The sequence below is a fragment of the Chaetodon trifascialis genome, chromosome 24, assembly GCF_039877785.1.
Source record: "Chaetodon trifascialis isolate fChaTrf1 chromosome 24, fChaTrf1.hap1, whole genome shotgun sequence".
Lineage (NCBI taxonomy): Eukaryota > Metazoa > Chordata > Actinopteri > Chaetodontiformes > Chaetodontidae > Chaetodon > Chaetodon trifascialis.
In genome coordinates, this window is record NC_092079.1 from 14,318,817 (window position 1) to 14,345,096 (window position 26,280).

Sequence of the window (26,280 nt, forward strand, 5' to 3'; positions counted from 1 at the left end):
ATGATTCTTCATCGGTCGGTTCATCCTGAAGCTGCTGCAGGTGGAGGTACTTCAAATACTTCATGTACTGTGAGAGGGGCCCCACCTCGGGCTCGGGCCCCTCCAGAGGGTCAGCAGACCAGCGTGAGGTCGTCAGCTGATCTGATCTCAGCTCCTTTCTCTCATCTGTGATTTGCTGTAAAACATTTGATCATTTTATCTTTCGAGGCCTCGAACGACGAAACACCTCATGAACATCTGAAGCCGGACGGAGACTCAGAGACGCTGTCCTTTGAGACGCTGGACGGGTCGCACCTGAACCTGAAGGTCGCTGTAACCATGGTTACTGTCAGGTGGGACCCCGATGCCCTCAAAGGTGAATAACAGCAGAGTTCACTCATTTACAGACCAAGTCGAAGGTTCAGCACTTACCTCTGACATCAGAGCACAGTAACAGACAGTACATGTACACGTTGTACTGCAGTACTTCAGGACGTGGATTTACATCACAAGACATCAGAGGACGAAAATCTCATTTCAGACATGTCAATAAAGTTTTCTGTCATTTATTAGAAAAGGATGAACAAACGACAAAGAAGAGAAGTCTGATAGTTTATTTCAAGTTCTGCAAAGTCTAAGACAGGTGAGAGAAGCGACAGGTAAATATGTACAGCGACACAGGAGGAGGACAGAGTACTCAGAGAGACGTCATGCACTGAGAAAAGCACCTCGCCGCCGGCCTGAAGCGTATGTACAGCAGCTCTGCACGTCCGCTGCAGTGTTAGTACACACCAGTACACGCTAGTACACGCTGGTACTGCACAGGAATCGTTACCCAAAGGCACACACAGGAAATGAGAAGCATGTTTTGCATTCAGACGTTTGCAGCTGTACACGTGGCCTTCGGCGGCTACGCTAACGCTGGACGGCTGCAGAGGACTTCACCGCCTCTGGAGGCAACATTCATCCGAAGGGCGTTTAACAGTCTGAGGAGATGAAATGAGGCCTGAAGTCTTCAGCAGCGTCACATTAACGTCAGTCTGAACAGCCAACACGGAGCTACAGCCACAGCTGCTTAGCTTAGCCTAGCTTAGCTTAGCATAAAGACTTTTGGGCGGGCTCTCATTCTCTGTCTTTATGCTATGCTAAGCTAAGCTAAGCTAACCGGCCGTGGCTCCATATTCAGCTCAGCTTGAAAGCACGGTGGAGTGTTTCCCTAAATGTCCTTAAACCTCATCTGTGGCGTTTGTTTAAACTTGCCTTGTGCGCCAGCCGGGCGGAGCTTAGCACCAGGAAAGTCCAACCAATCAAAGTTTAAAGTTTCAGCGTGACGAGGCGCGTTTGTTAGTGTTTCAAGAAGCAGCAGGAGCATTTTCTCATGATATCGTTTAAAAATGACACTTCTGCACATCGAGCGTCTCAGAGGACGGACGCCGCCCAGCTCTGCAGGCGTCCACCGCTTTATTGCTAATGTCCAAAGATCAAACGCTCTTTCACTCGGCTAGCATTGGCGCTAGCTTTCAGTAGCATCTAATCCCTCAGATTGTCCGTCCGTCTGTCAGATTGAGGCCGTTTCACATTTTAAAGGTCAAACATTCACTTTTCCAACAGCTGATGCAGTTTTTTCTTTTAAAACAGGTTCAAACAGTTTGTCAGGAAAGCGCCGTCGTCAGCTGCTCAGCGTCCAACATGAAGACGTGACAGGACTGAAAGTGTGACGGGACGTTCAGAGTAACATCATAAATATATTCAGTGTTTTGGAATGAGACTCAGATCACAGCAGTTTTGACTCGACAGCTCGACGACGTCAAAACCAGTTTGATCCCAGTTTGAGCGTCCCGCCGCTCAGAGACGGCGGAGGAAAACAAACCTCACGTCTTTCGCTGCAGCGTCCTCAAATCATCAGCCGAGCGACTTCTGGGCTTCAGATGGACTGAAAAGGATGAAATCTCTAAATGACAAACAGAATCTTATTGAGCGTCGCATCTCCCGCTTCAAACAACAGGAACCTCTCGTGAGCGGCGGCGCTTCATGATTGGCCGCCCAAACGATCCTTCAGTTAGGACACTGTGGAGATCAAAGCTCAGGATGTTGACAGGTCAAAGGTCTTTACAGGTGCACGAGGCAGCGCTCAGGTAGGACGAGCGCAGGTGAGGTCCACGTCCTGAAGCTCTTCACATTCAGTGTGCAACAAGCCGACGGGTCAAAGGTCGTAGACTGATGAAAACTGATGAAGAGTCGCAGCTGTGACTCACCTCAGGCCTTTTCTACGTTTACGACACCGACGGGAAGCTTCACTGGACGCTTTAAGGCTCGTGACTGCAGTGAGAGAGGAAGACGACGTCGGCTCAGGTGGAGCGTCACCTGCCACATCCCATCGGCGCCGACGTCGGCGGCTGATGGAGCGGCGTGACAGAGCGCGGCGGAGGACAGGGAGTCAGTAGGAGGAGATGTCGGAGGAGCTGCTGCTGTTGCTGGTGGAGGTCTGGGCCCTCTTGATGTACAGGTTGAGCAGCTTCATCTGTAGGAGGGAAACAGCATCAGCGTTAGAGGACGCAGCGTCTGTCCCTGCCTCAAACCCCGAAGGCGGATCAGTCCAGATCTCATCAGTGGATCAGGTCTGGTTCTGCACCAGAGCTCACAAACTCTGACCGACTTCCTGTGAACCAGACACACGTCTGTCAAAGCAAACAGCGAGTCCTCGTCTGAAGACACGTCCTGCACAGCTGCCATGTCTCCACCGTGTCCTCACAGACCTGTGGTCTCTGCTGCCCCCTGGTGGCTGCTGAGTGTCTGAGCAGTTTTTCAGGTGTCTCAGGACTTCGAGGTCACTTTGACAGAAGCTCACCTGAGATCAGTTTCCTGTGACCGACTCGTCACTGTTAATGTCTGATCTTATCTTATCTTATCTTATCTTATCTTATCTTATCTTAATACTAAGGAGAGCAGGCAGGTTACCTGAAGGTGTCTGAACACACGTTTTCTGTCAGCAAACTGCTGCAGGCCGAAGCTGCGTGACGGGCGGACAGCTGAGAGACAGGAAGTGGGCGTACCTTGCTGCCGGTCAGCTGAGCCAGGTAAGGCTTGAGCTCCTCTCCAATCACGGAGTAGATGGCCACCAGGCAGAAGACGCTGGCCTTCCTCACGCTGCTCTCGGTGTTGTCGTAGCCCTGAAAACAGCAGACGGTGTGAGTGCACGGCGGCGGCGGCGGCGGACTCTGATGACTCCTGAAGGTTGGAGCTCACCTGCAGGAGTCCAGGTATGATGTCGGACAGCAGCTGGTGGAGCGGCTCCTTGGCGATGCGTTCGATGGCCCTCGTCTGCATCTTGATGGCGGCCAGGTTGATGGGGTAGTCCGCCGTCTGCACGATGGGACAGAGGACCTTGATGCACTGCTCCGGGTGGATGGAGCCCGCCAGCGTGGAGGCCGCCTCCTCCGCCGCACGCACCACCTGCAGCCGACGAAGAGGAGAGGGGAGGAGTGAGGGAGGGTGAGAGGAAGACTAACGGCGGTCACACCTGGACTCACCTCCTTGTGCGAGTCCTTGTGAGCCTCCAGCGTCTTCATGATGGTCAGCTCGGCGTAGTTCTTGAAGCGGGCCGGCTGGTTCCTCAGGATCTCCTTCAGGACTCGCAGGGACAGCGCCCGGATGGTGTGCTGAGGAAGAGGAGTTCACAGTGAGCTCTCCACAAACACGCCGGCCACAGGGACAGACAGAAAGAGGCGGGGCGCGTGTCTTTACGTCTTTGTCTCCCAGCGTCTCCAGCAGCAGCAGCAGCATGGTCTTGAAGTGCTCGTCCCACACCACCAGGCTGTCCTCCCGGGCCACCTTCAGCAGCTCCAGCAGGGTCCCCCGGCGCTCCTCGGGGCCCCGCTCCCCCTGCGAGAGCTCCTTCAGCAGCCCCCCCACCAGCTCCAGCTGCTCTGCAGGAGCCGCTGCGGGAGGAGGAGGGAAATGAGCTCCGTCAGTCTCCTCTCAGACCCTGACGTCACCTGACGTGATGGGAGGAGTCATGTGACGTGTTGCAGGTGTGTTTTACCTGGGAAGCTTTTGGGGTTCGTCATCTTGTTCTCCACGCTTTCTTGTCGGCAGCCTGCGATGAAGAAGTTTCAGTTTAAAGACGCGACGAGACAAACCAACAGGAAAATGTCTTTCAAAGTGACGGCGGCCTCACCGTCTCGCAGCTGCTCCACGGCGTCCTCATATAGCGCCTCCTTCAGGGCGGCTTTGTCCAGCGCGCCCACGCCGTCCGTGTAGTTGTAGGGGTTGTAGTCTCGGAAGCGTGGTCCGGCGAAGGAGCGCGGCGAAGGCGTGTTCAGCAGCGACGTCTTGTTGTCCAAAGCAGTGCGTCCTCCGCCCACCAGGTCGCCGCCAGAGTCTGAGGACGCCCCGACTGCAGACTGGAGAAGAGAAGGACACCACAGCATCATCATCATCATCAGCCTGAATGAGCTCATGAAAACAGTGTCCTCGAGCTAACGGCTAACGGTCACATCACGCGTTAAAGCACGTCTTGAAAGACGCCGTGTCAGACGTCCCTCTCCTCACCGTGCCGTCCCTCTTGCCGTCCCTCCTCTGCGGCTCCATCAGGTCTTCTTGGCTGCGGAAGCTGAAGTTCTGGATGGCCTCGGAGACGCCGCGCAGAGAGCTGTAGATCTCGTCTGAGTTCAGGTTTTCGCTGTCGTACTCCAGCATGCTGCGGGAGGGACAGACGGGCTCGTTAGAGGGGACGCGTCCCTGTGGTGACCCAGGACCACTTCAGATGGTGGATTCAGTCATGAAATGGTCCTGGATCAGCACCGCGTCTGTTCAAAGCTTGCGGACAATGAGGACACTTTCCGAGACATGGACCAAACGCAGTCCTCGCTGAGCTGCTTTTCCTTTCCTGGTCTCAGTTTTAGCTTTTTGGTGTCAACAAATGTCAACAAAAAGACAAACTGCAAAGACGGATTTGTGTTCATACTTTCCCAAACTTTCCAGCACGCTGACATGTGAGAGAAACACACATGACGCCACATTTTGTCCATGACTAGGAAACAGGCAGTGCTGCGGGGTCAGAGGTCGAGTCTGCAGACCACGTGCAGGTAGAGACAGGCACAGGTGAGTCGAGCACAGAGACGGAGACGACACGTCCTCACCGACAAGGTGAAGGAGAAAAGAGACGAATGGACAGAGGACGAGCAGCAGAGCAGGACCGAAGACACACGAGGCTTCGCAGTGCGACGAAGAAAGACAAAAAAAAACACGTCCAATGTTCCTCCGAGTCTTCGTCACAACTTCCTGTTGGTCGCTGGGTGGAAACTTTACCGAAACATCCTTCACGTTCATTCCTCGTCAGAAATTAACGTGAAAATTAAATCTGGTTTTTATTTTAGGTCTCATCAACCTGCTCGCACAAGAGGGAGGAGGACGAGGACGAGGACGAGGACGAGGACGAGGACGAGGACGAGGACGAGGAGGACGAGGAGGATGAGGACAAGAGGGACGGGGTTACCTGGGTGAGAAAGCTCGCCGCACTGCCTTGAGGGAGGAGTGGGCAGCGGGTGGAGGAGCAGGGGTGGGGAAGGGTGGAGGAGGGAACTTGGAGAGCCCGTCTGCGCTCCAACCCCACAGCCGACTGCGACCGGCCGGAGGAAGAGGAGGAGAGGGAGGAAGAGGTGGAGAAGAGGGAGGAAGAGGAGGAGAGGGAGGGAGGAAGAGGAGGAGGAGAGGGAGGAACAGGAAGAGGAGGAGAGGGAGGGAGGAAGAGGAGGAGAGCAGCCCAGAGAGAAGATAGAGATGTGAGAAAAGAGGGTCAGTATGAGGCTGATCAGAGGTCAGTATGAAGCTGTTCAGAGGTCAGTATGAGGCTGATCAGAGGTCAGTATGAAGCTGTTCAGAGGTCAGTATGAGGCTGATCAGAGGTCAGTATGAAGCTGTTCAGAGGTCAGTATGAAGCTGTTCAGAGGTCAGTATGAAGCTGTTCAGAGGTCAGTATGAGGTCAGTATGAAGCTGTTCAGAGGTCAGTATGAGGTCAGTAATGAGGCTGATCAGAGGTCAGTATGAGGTCAGTATGAAGCTGTTCAGAGGTCAGTATGAGGTCAGTAATGAGGCTGATCAGAGGTCAGTATGAAGCTGTTCAGAGGTCAGTATTGTGACTGTGGGTCGGAGGTGCAGTCTTGGGAGCGTCACCTGGGAGAAAGGCCTCCGTGGGAGCAGTTGGTGGGGGAGGTCAGCGGGCTGCTGCGGCTGCTGGGCTGCCGAGGAGGCGCCCGACCAGCAGAGATACTGGGAGACGCCTGAAAACGGACCAAACGCAACTGGTTTCAGTGGAAGTCGTCTCTGAACTGTTCACCTGTCCAGGTGATCTTATGAACAGTTAATCAGATTCATTTTCATTCTCAGCATGCGTGTGTGTGTGTGTGTGTGTGTGTGTGTGTGTCACCATGCTGACGCCGCTGCTGGCGCTGGCGTTCCTCAGGTGTGTGTGCAGCAGCTTGGTGGTCCCGTCCTGGAAGGTTTTGGGCAGAGCGCCCAGCAGCATGGTGAACTCCGGCGTGTTGAGCTCAAACAGGGCGATCAGCACCACCTGGGCCGCCTGCACACACACACACACACACGCACACACACACACACACGCACACACACACACACACACACACACTCTGTGAAACACAAAAACCCACAGAGACACAAGGACCGGCGGAGATTCAAGCACTTTCAAGGAACCTAAGCCAAAAATATCCAGACTTTCAAAGCCTTGACTCACTAAAAATCCAGCTGTGAGCGTTTGATGTTTCCATCAGGATCACTGATCTGATATCAAAGTAAACAAAGGTGACGCTTCAGACTGAGCGTTTTCCAAACTTTCAAGGCTTTCAAGGGAACGAGCTCCAGCTGAAGGAAACGGCGTGTTAGGCAGCACGTTGTGAGCATGCAGCGCGTCGCTCAGGTCAGCGTTTCCACTTCACATCTTCTCCGGAGTCATTTCAGCGTACGCAGGGTTAATGGGGAAAGTTAGAGGCAAACCGCACTGATGAGTGAATGAATGAGTGAATGAATGAATGAGTGAGTGAGTGAATGAGTGAATGAATGAATGAATGAGTGAATGAGTGAATGAATGAGTGAATGAATGCTGAATGTGCTGAAAAGAAAAAAAGCTGTTTGTTATGTTTAGTTCAGTCCAAGTTAGTCTGAGTTCAGAGTTCACGCAGCGTCTTCAGCCGCTCATGCACGTCACAGATTAACCTGAAACCTTCTGTCCATTGTCCTGGTTCTTCAGCCACAGCATGACCCTGACCCTGACCTGACCCTGACCTGACCCTGACCCTGGCAGAGCAGTTAGTGCTGGGGAGCCTTCAGACCAGGTCCAGGTCTGGGGGTTAGAGGAGCTCACACTCTGCTCATGCTGCTCGTGGGCGTTCTACCTGCTTGCACCTCTCCTCCAGGTTGCCCTCTCCTGGCAGAGAGGCCACGGTGCTGGGTCGGCCTGAGAACTCCTCCCCTGCCCAGTTATGAAGGGTCTGGGGGCCGGTGGACGGGAAACGGCGATTGGACAAAAACAAAACAAACAAATCAAGAACGAAACTGAAGGAAGAACGAAGCCGAACTACGATGAAAGTCAACGAAATGAAAACAAAGCTGCGTTCTGAGGGAAGATGGAGGCGGCGCTGAAACTCCGCCCGCCCGCCCTCCTACCTTGCGGACGTCGGAGCTCTTGGGCTCGGTGGTCCAGGTGATGATGCGCGAGACGGCGAGGCGTGTCTCGCTGGAATTGACGAAGTCAGCCGGGTCCATCTGGCGTGCCAGCGCCTCGATGTAGCGCAGGATGGCCACCTTCACCTTCAGGTTGGGCGTCTGCGTCTGATCCACGATGAAACGCATCAGGATGTTGAACTGCTGCTCGTATGGGAAGGACTCTCTGCAGAGGAACAGGAAACAGCTCTCAGTCCTCAGACCTTCAGCCGGTCTGCACTCAGTGAGCTGGAGAGCTTCCCCAGAGACTCAGGCCCACCTGGTGACGTCCAGGGCCTTCTGGACTTTGGCCTGGACGGAGCCCAGCAGGTCGGCGCCCATCTTCTTCAGCAGCTGGGTGAGCAGCACGAAGAGCCAGTCCTGCAGGTCGTCCCTGTGCAGCGTGATGAAGTCCACCAGCGTCTCCAGGAACATGCTGAAGACCTGAGGGGGGGGGGCAGGAAGGAGCAGAGGAGCAAAGTCTCACTGTGTCCATGTTTGACAAGGTGGACGATCTGACAGGACAGACACACTCAACACTTACTCTCTGGAGTTTGTTAGAGTCCGCGACGAGCAGCGACGAGGCATGCAACAAAAAACACACTGTTAGTCTGACGTGTGAGCGACCAGCAGGAAGTGAGCCGCCGAGGCCGCTCTGTGCTCAACCAATGACGGCAGAGCCGACGCTCACCTTGCTGTGCGGGTCTGCAAACATCCTGGTGAAGATCTCGCAGAGCCTCTTCAGCTCCACACGGCTGGCGGAGGAAACAGCAGCACAGCGAGTGTCAGACCAGGAACGTGTCCGAGTCAAAGCTTCTGATTGGCTCCTCGCACTCACCTGAGCATCCTCTGGCCCTTGAGCAGGTTCTGCAGTCCCAGCAGCCCCTCCTTCCTCTCGGACCAGTTGGCGCTGGCGCAGTGGTTCAGCACCTCGGCCACGTCCTCCGTCTGACGCAGGTAGTGCGGCGCCATGCCGCCGTTGCGCGAGCTGTAGGAGCGCTCGGAGCAGGCGCTGGAGGCGTCGCTGTTGGCGTCGTCGTCCGAGTACATTCCCGGGGACTCGAAGCGCCGCCTCACGGGCCTCCGCTGAGCGAGAGAGGAGACGACAGCGTCAGGACCGAGCAGCGACGGCGGCGGCTTGACATGACGAGGGCGAACATGCAGCTACAGTCACGGCCATGCAGCGCTCTGATCATGTGACACGGATGAGCTCGTTTCACGCCACTGTCGGACATGATGAGACAAACTCAAACTCAACCAGGCCAAGGCAGACCTACGACACGAGGACGCCAGGCCTCGTGTCCACACACAGCTCGTCTCTGAGCGTCCAATGAGGAGGGAGCGTACAGGAAGGAGGCGGGACTCGTCACCCGTCACCATCCTGAGCCTCACAGGTCAGAGCTCATCGCAGAGGCAGGGAAGGCGGATGTCTCTGTCTCTGTGCTGTTAGCTCAGCGTGTGGACACGAGGCCTGAGCGTCAGGCAGACGTTAGCAGGCGTCACGGTGAGACAGACAGCAGAAAAGTTAAAGTGAGAGCAGCTGGACGTCTTTGCGAGGACGTGCTCACGCTCATGCTCTGCATGCAGCGACTCTCGGCTCTCTGTACCTTACTCCTCGAGTCCCCTAAGAGCTGGAACAGCGTCCAGGAAGAGAGAGCACAGAGGACGTTACTGCAGGACATCATCAAATCTGCATCTTTCTTCGTCTCTGAATCAACAAATCCCAGAAAAAGGCCAAACCTCCTGTCTCCTCAGCTCACAGCTCATTGGTTCCTACTCTGACCTACCTATTGGACATTCTGGAGACAGAACGTCACCAGACTTGTTCCGGACGTCTCCATACAAAGATTTATTTTTATTTCTTTGCATGCAGATTTTTCCACTTGTGTTCTCACCAGAGCGTCGGCGACGGCGGCCTCGACGTCGGTGCCGGTGTTGAGGATTCTCATGGCGTTGACGGAGGCCGAGATTCGAGCCTGATGGGACAGTCGGTCTGGAAAAGAGGAGGCGAAGGAGAGGTCAGTGAGAGGAGCACACACTCCTCACGCTCGCACTGAAACGCCTGCTGTGTGTCACAGATGATAACAGAAGGAAAGCAGCTGGAGGCGAGAGGAGCGCCGTGGTCCTGGTTTACGTGGATTCTGGGACCAGAACCAGTTCAGACTGGGAGATGGATTTTCATTGTTCAGGTTTCTCATCGATCGCATCCGAAAACACACCAGAGCCAACCCAAAGCAGCGAGCAGAGAGCCAATGAGGATCAACACAAACCAAAGGACAAAAAGGTGCAGCGGATCAGCACGAAACACCAAAACTAACAGACGAACGTCGCAGAGCACAAAGTGATCGTCATGAAGCTGCGAAATCAAAGCTCAAACAGCCTGAATGTGACTTTCCTCCGACAGGAGGCGGGTCAGTGAGCTGCTCCACGTGAGCCAAAGTGGGAAACTTCTCCTCTTCTAACGCTCAAAACACTGCAGGGCTTTTATTTTGAAACAGAAACAGGAAGTGGTTGTGTTGACAGAGCTTCGTGCTAAAGGAGGCGCAGTAAACCACCAACGCTGAGCGGCCACTGACGGAGCGCCGCTGACGGAGCGCCGCCGCTGAGGCTCAGCGTCTCTGGCTGCTGCTCGTTTCCCACTCCGTCCACTGGAGACAGAGTCCAGAGGTGGACAGCGGCCATGCAGGGACGGGCTTCGCTCGGCAGGTTCACTCGGTCAGACGACGTTTCGCCCGTCTGACTGAGGAAGGCTACTTCCTGCGAAGACCTTGCCGGTCACCTGAGTAGCAGTCCGCAGAGGACAAGGCGCTGGTGGAGCGGGAGTGTCGACGCGTCGCTGGAGGAGGACGTAAAGTTAGAGGACAGCAGGAGGTCACAGGTCACACAAACACTGACTGATGAACAACGTCTGTCATAAGAACGACGGTGTGAGTCTCAGCTGCAGGCTTTACGTCTCTGCGTGGACTTCATGAGGACACAGAAGAGACAGGAGACGTCTGAACACAGAGCATGCAAAGAAGAACAGGAGGAGCAGTGACGTGTGCAGACCAAGAGGGGAGGACATCAGAGACGCCTGAGTCTGCAGCCGTCCTGTCCACGTCCCGACCTTCACAGGACCCTCAGGTCACCACCGTTAGCCACCATGTGACGCTCAAAGCTGTGTGAGTGCAAAGGAGGGAGGCGCCGTACTCACCCAGGGGGGAGAAACCCCTGGCGGGGCTGGTGTCACGGCTGCTCTCGCGACTGGTTTCACGGCTGCAGCCCTGACTCATGCTCGGCCGGGGGATTCGGCTGCGGGCTGGAGGGCGCGGCAGGCGGAGAGACAGGCGGAGAGACAGACAGAGACAGGCAGAGAGAGAGACAGAGACAGAGACAGGCGGAGACAGGCAGAGAGACAGGCAGAGAGAGAGACAGAGACAGAGACAGGCGGAGACAGGCAGAGAGACAGAGAGACAGAGAGACAGAGAGACAGAGAGACAGACAGCAGTGCAGGGAGAGTTTAGCTCGTAGCACATTCAGCCGGACACACCTGCACAGGTGGTTAGTGAGGCAGGAGAGAAGTATTAGTACGAGGACGAGGACGAGGAAGAAGAGCAGCTCTGAGCTGTTCACATCTCTGATTGACCTCCAGCTTCTATCAGCTGTTTATCTGGATTTCTGAAAGTCTGGATGTAAACAAGCTGAACCCAAACTGGTCCTGACTGAGATGTGTTCTATTTGGTTTGAACGGTCGAAGTCGGTGCAGGAGCGTGAGCTCCAGCTGCTGCAGTCCGAGGTTTCTGCTGTGAATCAGGGTTTACTTTGGGTACTTTGGGTACTTTGGGTACTTTGGGTACTTTGGGTACTTTGAGTACTTTCTGTCCGGTTCTCCAGCCTCCTCTTGGATTCACATCATCTCCTCCTTACCTGTGCTCGACCTGGTGGGGCTGCTCTCCCGGCTGCAGCCCTGGCTGCGGTGACCTCGGGGTCGGCTGGCGTCGGTCAGGCCGGTGGAGGCGCTGCTGCTGCCGGCGGTGGCGGCGGCGGCGCCCATGGTCGGCCTCGGGACCCTGCCGTAGGTGGAGCTCAACAGTCTGCCGGGAGAACCTGAGCGACTGCCGGCTGGAACACATGAGAAGGTTTCAGTGAAGGTGACGAACATGTGAACATCAGACAGTGAGTGTCATGTGACAGGTCATGTGACAGGGCGTGTGACAGGTCATGTGACAGGTCATGTGACAGGTCATGTGACAGGTCATGTGACAGGGCGTGTGACAGGTCATGTGACAGGGCAGCGTTTTCCTTCACACGCAGAGTTTAAACATGAGGATAAAGTCAGAAGCTCCTCACGCTGAGACTGCGAGACGACCTTCCCTCGGCTTCTCCCCCGGCTGTCCGTCACAGACGGGCCGCTTCCTGAACTCGTCCTCCTGGTCCGGACTCGACCTGAGACGCAGAGAGGACGAGAGCGAGGGACAGAAATGAGGAATAATGGACACGTTCACACTCGCAGCAAAGCTAAATCATACAACAGTCAAGTCGACATGCAGAGACACACAGAAGACATGAAACAGAGAGACACAGAGACACAGGTCCTTCATCCCGAGACTCATCTTCATCAACACGAGACAAAAAGACGACCTTTGTGAAGTCACATGACTCAAAAACACGTCAGTTTGGACTCGAACTGTGTCCAGACAGGAAGAGGAAGACAACAAAGACTCAGCTAAAATAATAAGATCATTAAATAACCGGATGAAAAAGGGCGGGGGCTCACTGTGATGTCACACATGGGTCTGACTCCTGATTGGTCACTGACACACCTGGGAGACGCCTGGACACTAAAGCTGACTGACGGGTTAAAGTAAGACTGAAACACAGCAGCAGCTCGATTTGGACACATCAGAGACGTTTCATGCGTAGACAGTCCATGCACAGACATCACCACCACGACAGGGGGGACGGGGGACACACGCCTGTCCCACGTGGAGACGCACACACAGCTTACCGTCCGCATTAACACACCACGAGCCGTCTGACGGCGGGCGGGCCCAGGAGAGACACAACAAGGGTCAGGGGTCAACAGGTTAGGCTTCAGATATGTTTGACAAAGAGGACAGCGGGTGGGGGGACAGGTGGGACACAGCAAATCTGACTGAGACCGAGAGCGAGTCATGTGATCAGAGCAGCACTGAGGGAACGCCAGAAATATGAGTGTGGAGAGAGAAGCGCCCTGCTGTCTGTCCAGAGCTTCAACGTGAGGACAGGAAGTCTGTCCCCACCGTCTCAGCTCTGAGCAGACAGAACAGGAAGTGGAAGCTTCTTTCTCCCTCCTTCAGCTTTTGATCAAGTCAATTCATGTCTCGTGGTTCAAACTGACGGCGACGCGTCCACGCTGACGTCTTTCTTACCCAGTGACGCGTACGATCCGGGAGGAAGCGCTGAGGCCGAGCTGAAGGGCGAAGCCGCCGCCGCCGCCGCAGAGGGCACAGCGGGCATCCGGGTGCGGGCGGTGGCAGTGGCGGCCGCGTTGACGTCCACGTCGCTGCGGGAGCGCTGCAGGGAGCCCGGAGAGGAGGCGGCGGTCGGCGTCCTGGCGTGGGCGGCTTTGGCTGCAGGAGGTCAAACAGAGTGTGAGGCACGCCGCCGTCTGACCACATGACCACTAACGTCTACTTTTCACCTCCGCACGGCGCTCACGCCAGGACACAAACGAAGCAAAGGACAGAAAACGTCTGCTTACGTCTGCTCGCGCTGCTTCCGAAGGTGTTCTTCACCGACAGCGGCCGACTGAAGAGACAAAAACAACAGAAGAAGATCCGTCAAACATTTCGCTCGAAGAAACAGAAGAAAACAGCTGGTCATCATCTCGACCGTCGCTGCGTTTCCCTCCAGACGTTTCACAAACTTTAACCACGTTTCAGGAAAAACAACAGAAGAAGAAGCAAACGGGCGCTCGTTTTGCTCATGGAGGTGAACAGCAGGTGGCGCCGAGCCTGCAGTCAGACAACCGTCAGACCACTGCAGAAGAAGAAGTGATGCTCCGTGAGGAGACACCTTCTTCTTCTTCTGCAGTACAAACAGCCGATCAGACGACACAACCTGTCAAAGCCTTCTGACTGACGATCAGTGAGTGATCGGACAGGAGGACGTGTCTCACTTGAGGCTCTCCTGAGAGGACGAGGAGGAGCGGTCCGAGGCCGGCAGCGACATCAGGCTGTCTCCGCTCCTCAGGTGAGCCTGCAGCGCCTTCTGATAGGACGACTCCAGGCCCTGGAACAGCTGCTCCGCCTCCCGACGGAAGTGCCCGTGGAAGCTCCAGTAACACCTGCAACGGCAAGCCAGAGGACCAAAAAGCAGCCGTCAGGACGTCTCTGGAGCTACGACAAACTGTGACATCAGAGAGAGACTGATGGCGTCCTGGACCAGGTGTGACTTACTTCCTGGCCACAGAGCGGGCCTCGGCGTCTGCGTCATGGATCCCCTTCTTTATCGTCTCCGTCAGAACTGCTGCATGTCTGCAGGGGGACAAAAGGACAAAGTTCATGGACAAAGTGCTGCTTTATGCCCTCACGCTGAATGGCTGCATGTGGACCGTCCGCGCTGTGCGACGTGAGCGTTAGCGTTAGCATCACAGTGCTGAAGCCTGAGCTCGGCTGTCTGCAGCTTCAGCATCGATACCAGATCAATACTCCTTCCTCTTCTCGGCTTCCGTCTGATGGAGACAAAGCTGCTTGTTTCTGATAACTGACCCTAATTTGTTCTCGGGGGACGTTTCCGATCAGAGCCGGAGTCTCGCGAGCACCGACTGGCTGATCGATGGGAACCGGAGCGCTCCCCTGGTGCGGGGGGGTCGGCTCGGGTTGCTCCCCGGCGGCGGGGAGGAAACACAACGAGGCTTTTAGAGTTCCCCCTGGCGTCGCCATGGAAACTGCTGACACGGACCTTGACCCGGCCGGTGTCACATTTCCTGGCGTTTAAAGACGTGCGACTGCCAACGGCTGTCTGCTGAACACCTGAACACCTGTTTGCTCACCTCTCCAGAGAGCTCGTCTGCCACTCCTGCAGGAGCAGCTCCAAGAACTCAAAGCAGCGCCTGAACAAGAGAAGAAGAACACGTTTTCCTGTTGGGTTCAACGTCAAACTGAATCAGTTCAATAAAGTCAAAAGTCAAATAAAGGTGAAACATGGAGGCGGGGCCGTCGCTCACCTCCTCACGGCCACAGACTTGGAGGAGCAGCTGCTGGTGATGATGGGGATGAGTCGAGGGAAGTGCGTGTGCTGCAAAACAACGAGCTGCGGTCAGAACACGCCACGCTCTCAAACACTGCGCGCTCGCTTTCTGACACCTACTCTGAGGATGAGGCGGATGGCGGCCACGCCGGAGGTGGCCATCACTTTGGCGGTGTTGGGGACCAGGTTGAGGAGGATTGGCATGGTGGCCTCCGCCGCGTGGTCGAAGCGGCTGCCGAGCGTGGACGACAGGTGTCTGCGGGGGGAGGGGAGAGGGAGCGTGAGCGTCCGAGCGGCGAGCCCGCTGACACGGACCGGAGCGGCGGCCTTACCCCAGCGTGATGCAGGCCTCCCTCACCACCTGAGAGCGCAGGTCTTTGGCGGACAGCTTGAACGCCGCCTCCATGAGCCGCAGCTGCTGCGGGAAGCCGTCGAACTCGGCCGCCCCAGCCAGGAGCAGCGAACGCACCTTCTTCAGCTGGAGGAAGAGGAAAAGAGGAGGAAGAGCGATCAGCGGAGGCGGTTTCACCCGACCGGAGCGAGACGACGGAGAGGACGACAGGACGTCTTACAGCCGCCACTCTGAGCTCCCAGTCCCTCTTATCGTCCGACAGCACGTCTCGAATCTTCGTCATGGCCTCCTCCACCTCCCTGTTGGAGTAGATCTGGTGGAGGGCAGGAGAGGAGTGAGGATGAGGAGAAAGGATGAAGAACAACATGAGCATGAACGCGAACAAAGTTCAAAATCATCCAAACATTTCACTGATTAAAGACGAGGCTGCAAACCTGGACCGTGGGGACGTCCTCAAAGGCCTGGATGAAGTCCTCCTCATCCACAGCTCCAGCACCGCACCCGTCCCTCCCTGCAGACAAGCGCTCCATCAGTCCTCTGTGGACAAACTCGTCCTCTATTTCATGACTTCATCACATTCATCCGTTCACGCCAACACTCAGTCATTCAGTCTAAGCTGCTGTGAAGTGATGAAAGACGTGTGGACGTGGCGTCCGCTCTGACCTGACTTGGTGCTGGAGGCGGAGGCGGAGGCGGGACGTCGAAATGAACCCATGCTCACCACCTTCCTCCCGGACAGCGAAGCTCCTTTGGACGAGGACGAGGAGCGGCCGCCGTCCACCGAGTCATCGTCCTCAAAGTTTTTGTCTGGAGGAGGAAGAGCGGAAAAGAGAGACAGAGTGACAGGTCACATGACGTCCCCGCTGAGGCGGCCGGCTCTGACATTGTGCATTCTGTCCTCGCTGAGAGGACATCGCTCACATTCCTGCATCACCAACATAACAAGCTGACGACGGCCAGGAGGCTCAGAGACACAATGCTCCGACAGGAACCCAACAATTAGCCCAGTGTTCCCAGTAAGAAGGTCAGCGTGAGCGCAGGACGGTCCAACCAGCAGCTGACCGCTCAGCATTTTCCTGACGGACACGTTGACCTCGACCTCTTGTGGTCTGAGCTTTGACCATGAGAGGCCGAGGCCTGTGGAAACCTTCTTCTTCTGAGGTGGACAACCGAGCGCCACGTGAGTTCCCCCGAGCGCAGGAGTCTGCACGGCCAGCAATCAATCCTCTTTCATTATTCAGACTTCACACACACACACACACACACACACACACACACACACACACACACACACACACACACACACACACAGAGCAGGGCACATCAGTCATGTTGTCATCAGGCTGCAGTTTTTCCACCTTGCACGACTAAAGCACCATGCAACAATATCAAGGTGACTCTGTGTGTGTGTGTGTGTGTGTGTGTGTGTGTGTGTGTGTGTGTGTGTGTGTGTGCGTGCGTGTGTGTGTGCGTGTGTGTGTGCGTGTGTGTGTGCGCGCGGTCAGGGAAACACACCTGTCACCTTTTACACATCAACATAAGTCTGAGTGCGTCTGTGTCTGCGAGGAATATTTGGATGTTCTGGGGAACACAGTGACTTCAGGAAGTACACTGATCCCAGCCAACAAATAGCCCGCACACAAACAGGCTGTTTCCACTGTTTATGCTAAGCTAAGCTAAGCTAAGCTAACCAGCTGTGGCTTCATATTCACCACATAAACATGAGGTTCTCATCAGCTAGCTGGTTAGCATGCTAACTTCAGCAGCGACCTGTGCAACACAAAACGTCCACATCTCTGTCCAACCTGCTGCTCCGTCACACTCTGCTGATGATGTCCGTCCATTTTTTGGACGTTTTGTCAGTCTGGTCCTCTCGTCCACATTCTGTCTCTAACACTGACGCCTGCTGCCCTTCAGCAAGTCACAGACTTCAACACGCCTCACCATTTACAACACAAACAGAACTACGGGAGCCTGAACAGGCCACAGATCAGCCACTCAGATCAGATGGAACCTGGACAGCTTCGCTCGTCATCAGGTATCCACAAATCAGCAGCAGAGTTCGCTCTTCATCACCACGACAAACATGACAGAAAGCTACTCCTCTGTTTCCGCACAGCAGCCGGTCCAGACTGGACTGAGCCCACAGAAAGACCACCAGCCGCCAGCAGGCCAACAAATCATCCTGCTGTGCTCACACTGGAGACGCCGCCGTCACAGCAGGCATCCCCGCTCCTCCTCCTCCTCCTCCTCCTCCTCCTCCTGCATTCATCACAGCTCCCCTGCATCCAGAGGACGAGCAGCAGCTTACAGGAGCAGATCCGCCTGCAGACCAGTTTCCTCAGCATGCCGGCAGACGGACGGACAGACGGTCAGGTGGTCCTCCTCTGCTGAGGACAGAGGAGAGGGGAGGAAGGAAGGGAGTCCGACCGCTAGCCCCCACCCCTCCCCCGTCAGGAAACATGTGCTTCAACACCGTCTCCGTCTTCTTCGTCCTCTACTTCACTTCAGGGAACACACAGTGTCGGGACCAGGATGGAGGAAGAGGAAGGGAGGGGACGCAGAGAGGAGGCCGAGGGACGGAGGAAGAGGGAGGGGTGAGGCTGCCGAAGCCGACCAATGGGAGGAGAAGGGAGGAGCAGGGAGGAGAGGGGAGAGGTCGGTCAGGGGACAAACCCAGTGCTGGCTCTGGAGGCGGAGCTGGAGGGTGGAGTCAGGGATGAGTGACAGCTCCGGTCATCATGACTCAGGAGGAGGCGGCTCCTCTGACAGCACTGACGTCAGCCGCCAAGCCTCCACCCGAGCTCCTCCGTCAGCCTGCAGCAGCTGGAGTGTCTCTGTGGCAGCGAGGTCGCTGCTGGTGGAGCTTCAGAGGAGGAGCAGCTCGTTTTCACCATCAGCGAGCCCTCCAATGACCAGAGAACCAATCAGAAATCAATTAAACATCACGGCCATCTTCAGCGTCTGACAGCTCGCAGTCTGACTCTTTGTGATTGGCCACAGCTGGAGCAGCTGGAGGTGTGACAGAAACACTGACTGTCTCTGAGGCCTTTCAGTGCACCTTCACGGCCTCCAGCAGCGACCATCATCATCATCATCATCAGCAGCAGCTTCGAGGCTGAACACCAGGAAGACTCACATTTCACGCTCTCAGTCAGCTGGACGTCACGCCTCCCTCCACAGGATGGCGCTGTTACACCACTGTTTCAGTGCTTCCCCTCACAGGCGCAGCCATTTCACAGCACGCTTTGAGCTGAAACAGTCCGTCGATCCATCCGGAAACTGACGGAGCAGAAATGTCAAAGACAACAGGAAGCAAACACCTGAATTCAAGAGATTTCAAACTAAAAGCAGCCGAGGCGAGATTTACGCCACCACAGATTTACACCACCACAGAATCTAATTGGGACTAATTGCGGCCCTCCTCTGGACGCCGGGTCACAAGCTTTCCTCCTGGCAGCCTCTCAAAGTCTTTGGGAGCTCGCAGTCTGATGGAGTCTGACAGCTGATCCCCGCGGTGCAAATTCACAAAATGACGGCGGAGAGGTGATGCGTCACTGAAGGGAGGGAGCGTGGGAGAGCAGAGTTTGTCTGGAGTTCAGTCGGCTCACGTCGAGACGTGTCTTGTTTTAGTTGACTGTTTCGGGGTCAGTCAGTCCGTCTTCCTGTTGGACAGACCCTCTTCCTGTTGGACTGACCCTCTTCCTGTTTAGAGAGCAGCTTTCCTGTCGTGTCCTCTGAGCACGCTGCCCCGTCTCTCTGTCCCCGCACCGTCTTCATTATTCACGAGGTGTCCGACTGTGCAACCCGAGTCCTGCTGGCAGCGGGTCCCCGTCCTCGTCTCTCAGCGCCTCCCCGCAGGACCTCCTGAGGCTGGCTGACGCACGGCCAGGTCCCTGTTTATGAAACCCCGCAGAGACGGACCCAAAGCCACCGACGGGACATGTCATGTGACCTCGTGTCACCTGGACGGTTGTGGCCGTGCAGCGCTGGATGAGACGAGGACACAGTCCCCCTGAATCGGCCTCCACGGCGTCCCACTGCACCAGGAATGCAGCTCAAATCAATTAATCTGCTGTTTGAGCTTCAGTGGACGGGATCCAAGAGACGTCTCTGTCCTCACGCTCAGGAGCAGTGACAAACCTCTTCAGTCTTTTCTTCTGAAAGAACATCAGCGTAAAACAGCTTTTCCACCAGCTTTCAGCTGAGACAGACGTACTCAAACGTCCCCGATCAAAGTGAATCAGCTGAAAGTGACGGACCGTCACTGAAAAGCACGAAGGCTCAAAGCGTGTTCCTCAAACTGTGTTCCTCAAATATAACAAACATTTCCCCAAAAACAAGCCAAGTTATTTCAGCAGCAACGGTCAAACGTCGCAGAGCAGAACAGAACAGAGCAGAACAGAGCAGAACAGAACAGAACAGAGCAGAACAGAACAGAGCAGAACAGAGCAGAACAGAACAGAGCAGAACAGAGCAGAACAGAACAGAGCAGAACAGAGCAGAGCAGAGCAGAACAGAGCAGAGCAGAACAGAGCAGAACAGAGCAGAACAGAGCAGAGCAGAACAGAGCAGAGCAGAACAGAGCAGAACAGAGCAGAACAGAGCAGAGCAGAACAGAGCAGAACAGAGCAGAACAGAGCAGAACAGAGCAGAGCAGAACAGAGCAGAACAGAGCAGAACAGAGCAGAACAGAGCAGAACAGAGCAGAGCAGAGCAGAACAGAGCAGAGCAGAACAGAACAGAGCAGAACAGAACAGAGCAGAACAGAGCAGAGCAGAACAGAACAGAGCAGAACAGAGCAGAACAGAGCAGAGCAGAACAGAGCAGAACAGAACAGAGCAGAGCAGAACAGAACAGAGCAGAACAGAACAGAACAGCAGGATTATTCACATCACTGAGCTTCAGTCACTGGAGGCTTTCAGCTCCGAATTATGATACCAGTGCAATTATGGAGGCTTCAGACAGACAGACAGACAGACAGACAGAGAGACAGACAGACAGACAGACAGACAGACAGACAGACAGACAGACAGACAGACAGACAGACAGGTCTCCATGCAGGCTTTCAGAGAGGCCTGGAGCTCCAGGTGAAAAAGGAAGTGCTGCTCGTTGGAGACGTTTACCTGCAGAGACCCGGCCCGGCTTTGTGAGACGGTACCCTCCCCTGTGGACCTCCTAGAGGAGAGACAGCGGCGTCCTGACACCGTCCCAGAGCTGAAGCGCTGCTGCCTGCCTCCTCCCTTCCCCTCCAACCTGGTCTTGTGACTGTGGGGACGACAGCTGACACCACTCCTACAAAATAAGAGCCCTGGGCTGCCGAGTGGAGGCTCAGTCTGTTTGTTCCTGCTTTTGTTTGGCTGCTTCTTTCCTTGTCTCAGATGTCCACGTTTTGCCGTCTGTCTCTTTGTCTTCCTGTCTGTCTCGCTGTGTCTTACTGTAGTTTCACCTTGTCATGCTCTCCTCTGAACGTCCATACTTGTTTGAAGTGACCGCTGGTGAACCGAAGCTGATGTGAAACAGTCGGCTTTCTCCATCGACACTCAGGCAGGTAGCCTCGACCAATCCCCATCAGCAATCAGACCATGTGACCTTCACGCACTCCTGTGCAGTGAGCTGCAGCCGGGCCACTGATTTTAAGCTACTAATGCAACATGAGCACTTCCTGCTGCTGCTTCACATTAAAAGCTTTTAACCTGTGAATCACTTCAGTGCTTTCATTGCGAAAAAGAGCAGTTTTAATAAAAGTGGCTGTCTGCCGCTGAATGGTGACTGAAAGTATTGTAATATTCATGGTTTTGGTAAAAAATACAGCATTTCCTGCTGCTGCAGCTTCACATTAAAAGCACTTTGCTGGTGAAACACACGTTGGCTTTTATTATGAAGCAGTCACAGGAAATGCAGCGTGTGAGTGAGCGTAGCGTTGACTGCTATCGTTCATTAAAAACACATCTTCAAACAAAGGTCTTCTTCGTCTTCTGACCTCAGATCAGTTTGAAATGTGACAGGAAGTGATGGAACAGGAAGGAGGAGCCGCGCTGCACAGTCCACTTTTGCTGCTGAGGACCAGAGAGGACACGTACCGCCGTCCTGTCCCACTTCTGCAGGCTCACGTCCTGCAGCGGAGCGGCTGGAAGCTCCTCGCCCCCGGGAACACAAAGAGCCCGGCTCAGGTTGCACAGGGACTGAAAGACGGCGGACACACCCGACGAGGAGCTCCCAGCTCCAACACGCTCACTGTGACTGGAGGACAAAGACGTTCGGCCGGGTCGTGTTTCAAACGCCACAAGGTTTTCAGATTTCTGGCCTGGAACAAAGACGACCGAAAGGCATAAACAAACGAGCCAAGAGCCATTACAGGCGCTGTTTTAACATCCTGTTCAGCAGAAGTTAGCAGCACCTTTCATCTGTCACAGGTCCACACCGTCAACGGATGAAGAATCAACGCTGACCAGCCTCCTGATGCTGCTGCTGCTCTGAACATCACGCTCACACTTTAAAAGCACTCTTTCAGGTCAAATCAGCAGCACAGACGATCAATAAATGGCCGACGGCGAGCGAGCACGAGTCATTATGTGATCGTTAACAGAGGACCGACATCGTCCTCCTCTCAGTCAGTCGTGGACGGTGTCATCGCCGTCACACGCTAGTGTCTGCAGGCCGCTAACGACAACACCACCAAAAACAAAACCACGCTGCCATGACGACCTGAAAACAGCACAGGCGCCACATACACACACAGCTAACAGCCCCCCCCCCACAGAACAAAGAGGGCAGAGCTTACCTGACACAGGTGAGAGGACCATACTGCCTGACCTCTGGACTTCATCAAATTTACTGAAGATGACGTTCAACCTGGACAGAGAGGGGACAGACAACACAAACGTTCAGGATGAAGACAACAATCTGCAGCAGAGGACTTTTCAGAGAGCGCTTGAACGCACCGTGACTGAGGCAGACCCTTCTTTCCCAGGTCCATCCGCACTCGCTCCCCGACGTGGCGGTAGATCTCGATGAGGCAGTTCATGGCTCCGTCTCGCACCTGCAGGTGGGCACACATTCAGGTGGAGCATCAGGCCCTGAACACAGCTGACGCTCATTCATTCATTCATTCATTCTACACGCCACTTCCTGTTTCTACACATCAACTCGTCACTACGACAGCAGAGACGTAGCTCAGCGCCGCCTCATTCACCACGTCACTCCACGTCTGCGCTCACGCCGTCGTTTAAAGATCAAACTGAAAGTGAGGCAGGCTCTCGTCCACTACAGGACGAGCGTTTGGCTTCAGGAAGGGAAGGTCGTGGGCACGGCTTCCTGTCCACAGCAGGAAGTGTGATTCCGGCGATGACAGACGTCTGCGGCCAATCAGGAGACGACGGCTAAAGGTCTCGTCTAGCAGGACGTAAAGACTCACACAGCAAACGGGGAAACAAGAGGAAAATAGCTCCTGCTGGGAGGTCTGAGCTGTGCTGCACGTGTCCCACCAGCAGGGGGCAGTCACAGACCAATAACACTGCTGTCAGCCCCCGTCCACAGACCTCTGTCCAGGCGGGAGGCGGGACCTGTACCTGACTGGTGGGGTCTCCGAGGAGGTTACAGATGTGAGGGACGATTTTACTGAGCGTCAGACTCTGAGACCCAAACCTGAAACACAAAAGACAGAACCTGAAGCTTCCAGACAGAAAGACGTCTCATTCAGCATCACCTGGACGAGATATCGCAGCACCACTCACACATTCAGGGTGGAGACGAGACAGAGACAGAGTCCTTCTCTGGTCCTGTTGTTCTTATGCTTGAAGCCTCCCATCATGCGCTCCCACACGTACTGAAAGACATCACAGACGTCGTGGATGAGCATTAAACGTCCGTCAAGGCGTCAGACGAAAAGGAGCAAAGTGTCGCACGGCGACAAAGCACCTGAGGGTTCGCCGCCTGGTCCATGATCTTCAGGAGAAGCGCTTGGTCCTGGTCTCGGACTTGGTCCTTGGCGTCTCCCAGCCGGTCGATGAGGCTCGGCAGGACTGAGGGGACAGAGAGGACCAAAGTGACGGAGACGTTTGGAAGCAGGAAGGCGTCACAGCGTCACGCTCAGAGCGAACAGGGAATAACAAACACGACGTCACAGGAAAATAATTAATAATAATATAGAAATAATAAATAATACAGATATTTATGATTAACTACAACTCAAATATAAACATTTTAATTTCAGCTGAAGTCAAAGAAAAACTATAAAATATATTTTATGGAGATTTATTAACAATAAATGTCAATTGTGTTTCTACTTCATTGTCCGTGTGGAGCTCATTCTCCTTCTGACCATTAAAACCTTTAAAGCCTTTCATCATGAGAAGCAGCTCACCTGTTCCCACCTGCGTCCTGAACCTGTCCTGCAGTCTGCTGACCAGAGCCGACAGGATGTCCATCCCCAGCAAAACCACCTGAGACACAGAAAGACATCAGAGAGCGCCCCAGAGAAAAGATCCAGATCAACTACGACACAGGGGAAGGACCAGACCAATGGAGCTCAGGCTGGGCTGCAAAGCATTATGGGTAATTGTACTAAAGCAGCATTTTTCCTTCAAAGCGACAGAAAGCAGTGAAAACAGACGTGTTTTGTGTCGTTAGGTGATCATGAAATCACCTCCTCTGTCCTTCACTGAGGTGAAAACACACAGAGTGACGCTGAACCGCGACTGAAGACGGTCTGCAGACTTTACAGAGATCCTGCAGCGCGCAGTGAAACAGCTTTCCTTGTCTTGGGGTGTTTGGGAGGCTCAATGAGCGCCTAGCGAGAGCCTCCCTGCTAACACCAGAATCAACACAGACGCACCACCTGAGCTGCAGGCTCAGACTCTGGTGCAATTTTTGGAAACTCTCTGATCCTCAGAGACAATGAGTGAAGCATTAATAATGACAACAAGTTAGCGGAGGCTCCACCTGCTGGACGGTCAGCCTCACTGCACCCAGAGTCCAACTGCGAGCACCAGTCACTGAATGACCAGTTGAAGGTGATGGATGTGGGTCAGGCTGCTGTTACCGGGACTTCCTCCACCTGCCAATCAATACTGTCAATCACTGATCTTTAGTGTTGCATCGGCGTTAATTTCATCCCTGCAGGTGAATAAACAGGTGTGAATGCTGACTTTGACCATCGCTGCCATTCAGCCGCTGACTGACCAGTCTGCTCGCTGATCCACGGTCAGTTAACAAGAGCCATTAAAGCGACAGCACAGGAAGCAGCTCCCCTCCGTCTTTCACCCCCTCCCACACACACACACACACACACACACACACACACACACATCAGGACAGCTCTGCTGGCTCGGCCACACAGGGAAGGAAACTGGGCTAATGGTGGCGATAAATTAAGCTTGCAGCCGCCGCCGCACTCGCCTGGGAGCCTCGTCCTCATTACAGGAGGACGCTGCGCAGGAAGCGGCGATGTGATTGGCTGCATCGGTATGTGTGTCTGCTTCATTCTTTGTGCGTGAAAACTGAGCGTCACGCCACACTCCATAGACAAATCTGGCATTTCAGAGCCGCCTACGCCTCATGCATCTCAGCTTAAAGAGGACAAAACAATGTGAACACGAGCTCCATTCAGTCGCTGTCCTGGAGCTTTCTACAGCATCAAACTTCCATTTTTATCTGTGCAGTTTCAACTTCTTCGCACTTGTTGGCTCAAAAGTCGAGACTGAAAGTTCATTCTTAATCTGTTGAAAAGCTCCAGAGCAGGCACTAAATGGACCTCGCAGCAGTCTCATATCTGCATAAACTGCAGGCTAACATTAACGGACGACATGCAGACCCTGCAGCACCATTCCTCCATCATCCAGCCTGTCAACGGCGGGCGAGGACGACCTCTGTGTGGACGAAGCTCTCCCTGAGGACACCGTGTCCCTGAGACCTGCAGGGATCGGGATCGCCTGGTTTGAAGCTCGTCCTGCAGCAGCCTGAAGACTGAGCCTCAACCAAACGCTGCACGAATGATGATTTAGCCACAATAACAACATATAACCAGATTCATGTGGTGATGTGGTGGTAAACGCACGACATGTTTGATATTCTGCACAAAAAACACCCGTCCTTTGACAAAAAGCATAGACACAGTATTTGTGTCCCACCTTAGAGGTGTCTCTCCTCCGAGCCGTCAAACCGGGCTCACCTTGAAGTTGCTGGAGTTGACCCAGGAGCTGGCCACCGCGTCCACCACCCGGTCCAGCGTGGTCTGGTCCTGCTCCAGCTCAGGGGACTTCTCCTCGTCCAGGATGAGCTCGATGACCTCCTGGCCCACCTGGAGCCTCTTCCCCAGGTCCTTCTGCATCACCTGCTCCAGCAAATACTCCATGCTCGCCTCCTCCTCCATGGCTGCAGCCCGGGGCAGGAATTCAAGGCACAAGCCGGCTTCCAGCTGGCCTTCCTCCTCACGTTTCGTCCACCAAAGCCCTTACGGTTCCCGGGACCTGCTGCAGGACACTTGGCCCCGTTTATACGCCAGTTATTCTGTTTAGGAGGCAGCTAACGTTGGCGAATGAGCCGAGGTGAGCACCGTGACATCAGGCTGTGGAGAGCCGCGTTGAGCAGAGCGCTTCATCCTCCTGGAAATTCAAAGAAAAGAGCGATAATTAGGCGAAGTTTGCAAACCGGCACGCCTACACGCAGAGTTAACGGTTCTGTTTATGGTGTATATTTGCTGGTAATCCATTTTGCGAACCCCTCACGCAGAAATAAATGTGTAATGCTGCTTAAAGTTCAGCTAACGGGCCGATGAGTGAGCGGAGCGGCGCTGCGCTCTGCAGGTGAACGTTAAACGTCAAAACAGAGTAGCTGTTAGCTTCCGCTGCTAGCACACTAGCTCGCTACTAGCAAGCGCTTTATCCATAAATACAGTTAAGCTAGTGTTAGCTAAGCTCGCTAAGTTAGCTCGCTAAGTTACCCGGAGCACCGTTAGCTCCACAGTTATTCTCCGGTTTCTAGCGGGTTAATTAACGAGTTATTAATTCAGTGACCGGTC

The 26,280-nt window shown here is 54.6% G+C and overlaps 1 protein-coding gene and 1 non-coding gene across 22 annotated transcripts; one reads left to right on the plus strand and one right to left on the minus strand.

Annotated features, from left to right (window-relative positions):
• Positions 1 to 578: 578 nt before the first annotated feature.
• LOC139327934 (CLIP-associating protein 1-B-like) lies at positions 579 to 25,715 on the minus strand. 21 transcript variants are annotated; one of them, XM_070957970.1, is made up of 41 exons: positions 25,432 to 25,715; positions 23,626 to 23,704; positions 23,181 to 23,284; positions 22,997 to 23,088; positions 22,832 to 22,907; positions 22,205 to 22,302; positions 22,045 to 22,115; positions 15,924 to 16,067; positions 15,695 to 15,771; positions 15,481 to 15,573; positions 15,241 to 15,386; positions 15,029 to 15,164; positions 14,886 to 14,956; positions 14,712 to 14,771; positions 14,116 to 14,193; positions 13,836 to 14,003; positions 13,419 to 13,465; positions 13,087 to 13,287; positions 12,684 to 12,710; positions 12,026 to 12,121; positions 11,603 to 11,797; positions 10,890 to 10,994; positions 10,476 to 10,532; positions 9,592 to 9,689; positions 9,304 to 9,327; positions 8,535 to 8,782; positions 8,388 to 8,451; positions 7,977 to 8,140; positions 7,661 to 7,883; positions 7,390 to 7,485; positions 6,408 to 6,560; positions 6,155 to 6,261; positions 5,477 to 5,599; positions 4,531 to 4,678; positions 4,157 to 4,382; positions 4,022 to 4,075; positions 3,724 to 3,917; positions 3,510 to 3,638; positions 3,226 to 3,432; positions 3,033 to 3,149; positions 579 to 2,500 (listed from the first exon to the last, which is right to left on the minus strand). In XM_070957970.1, exons 1-41 carry the CDS (start codon positions 25,630 to 25,632, stop codon positions 2,417 to 2,419), a joined length of 4,881 nt encoding a protein of 1,626 aa, XP_070814071.1. In that variant the 5' UTR covers positions 25,633 to 25,715; the 3' UTR covers positions 579 to 2,416. The 21 variants fall into 21 exon arrangements, with proteins under 21 accessions (XP_070814071.1, XP_070814073.1, XP_070814074.1 ...); XM_070957972.1 differs by lacking the exon at positions 12,684 to 12,710; XM_070957973.1 differs by lacking the exon at positions 10,476 to 10,532.
• On the plus strand, positions 24,011 to 24,139 carry LOC139328069 (U4atac minor spliceosomal RNA). The gene has a single exon (XR_011601692.1). It is a non-coding gene; the product is annotated as a U4atac minor spliceosomal RNA (small nuclear RNA).
• Positions 25,716 to 26,280: the final 565 nt, after the last annotated feature.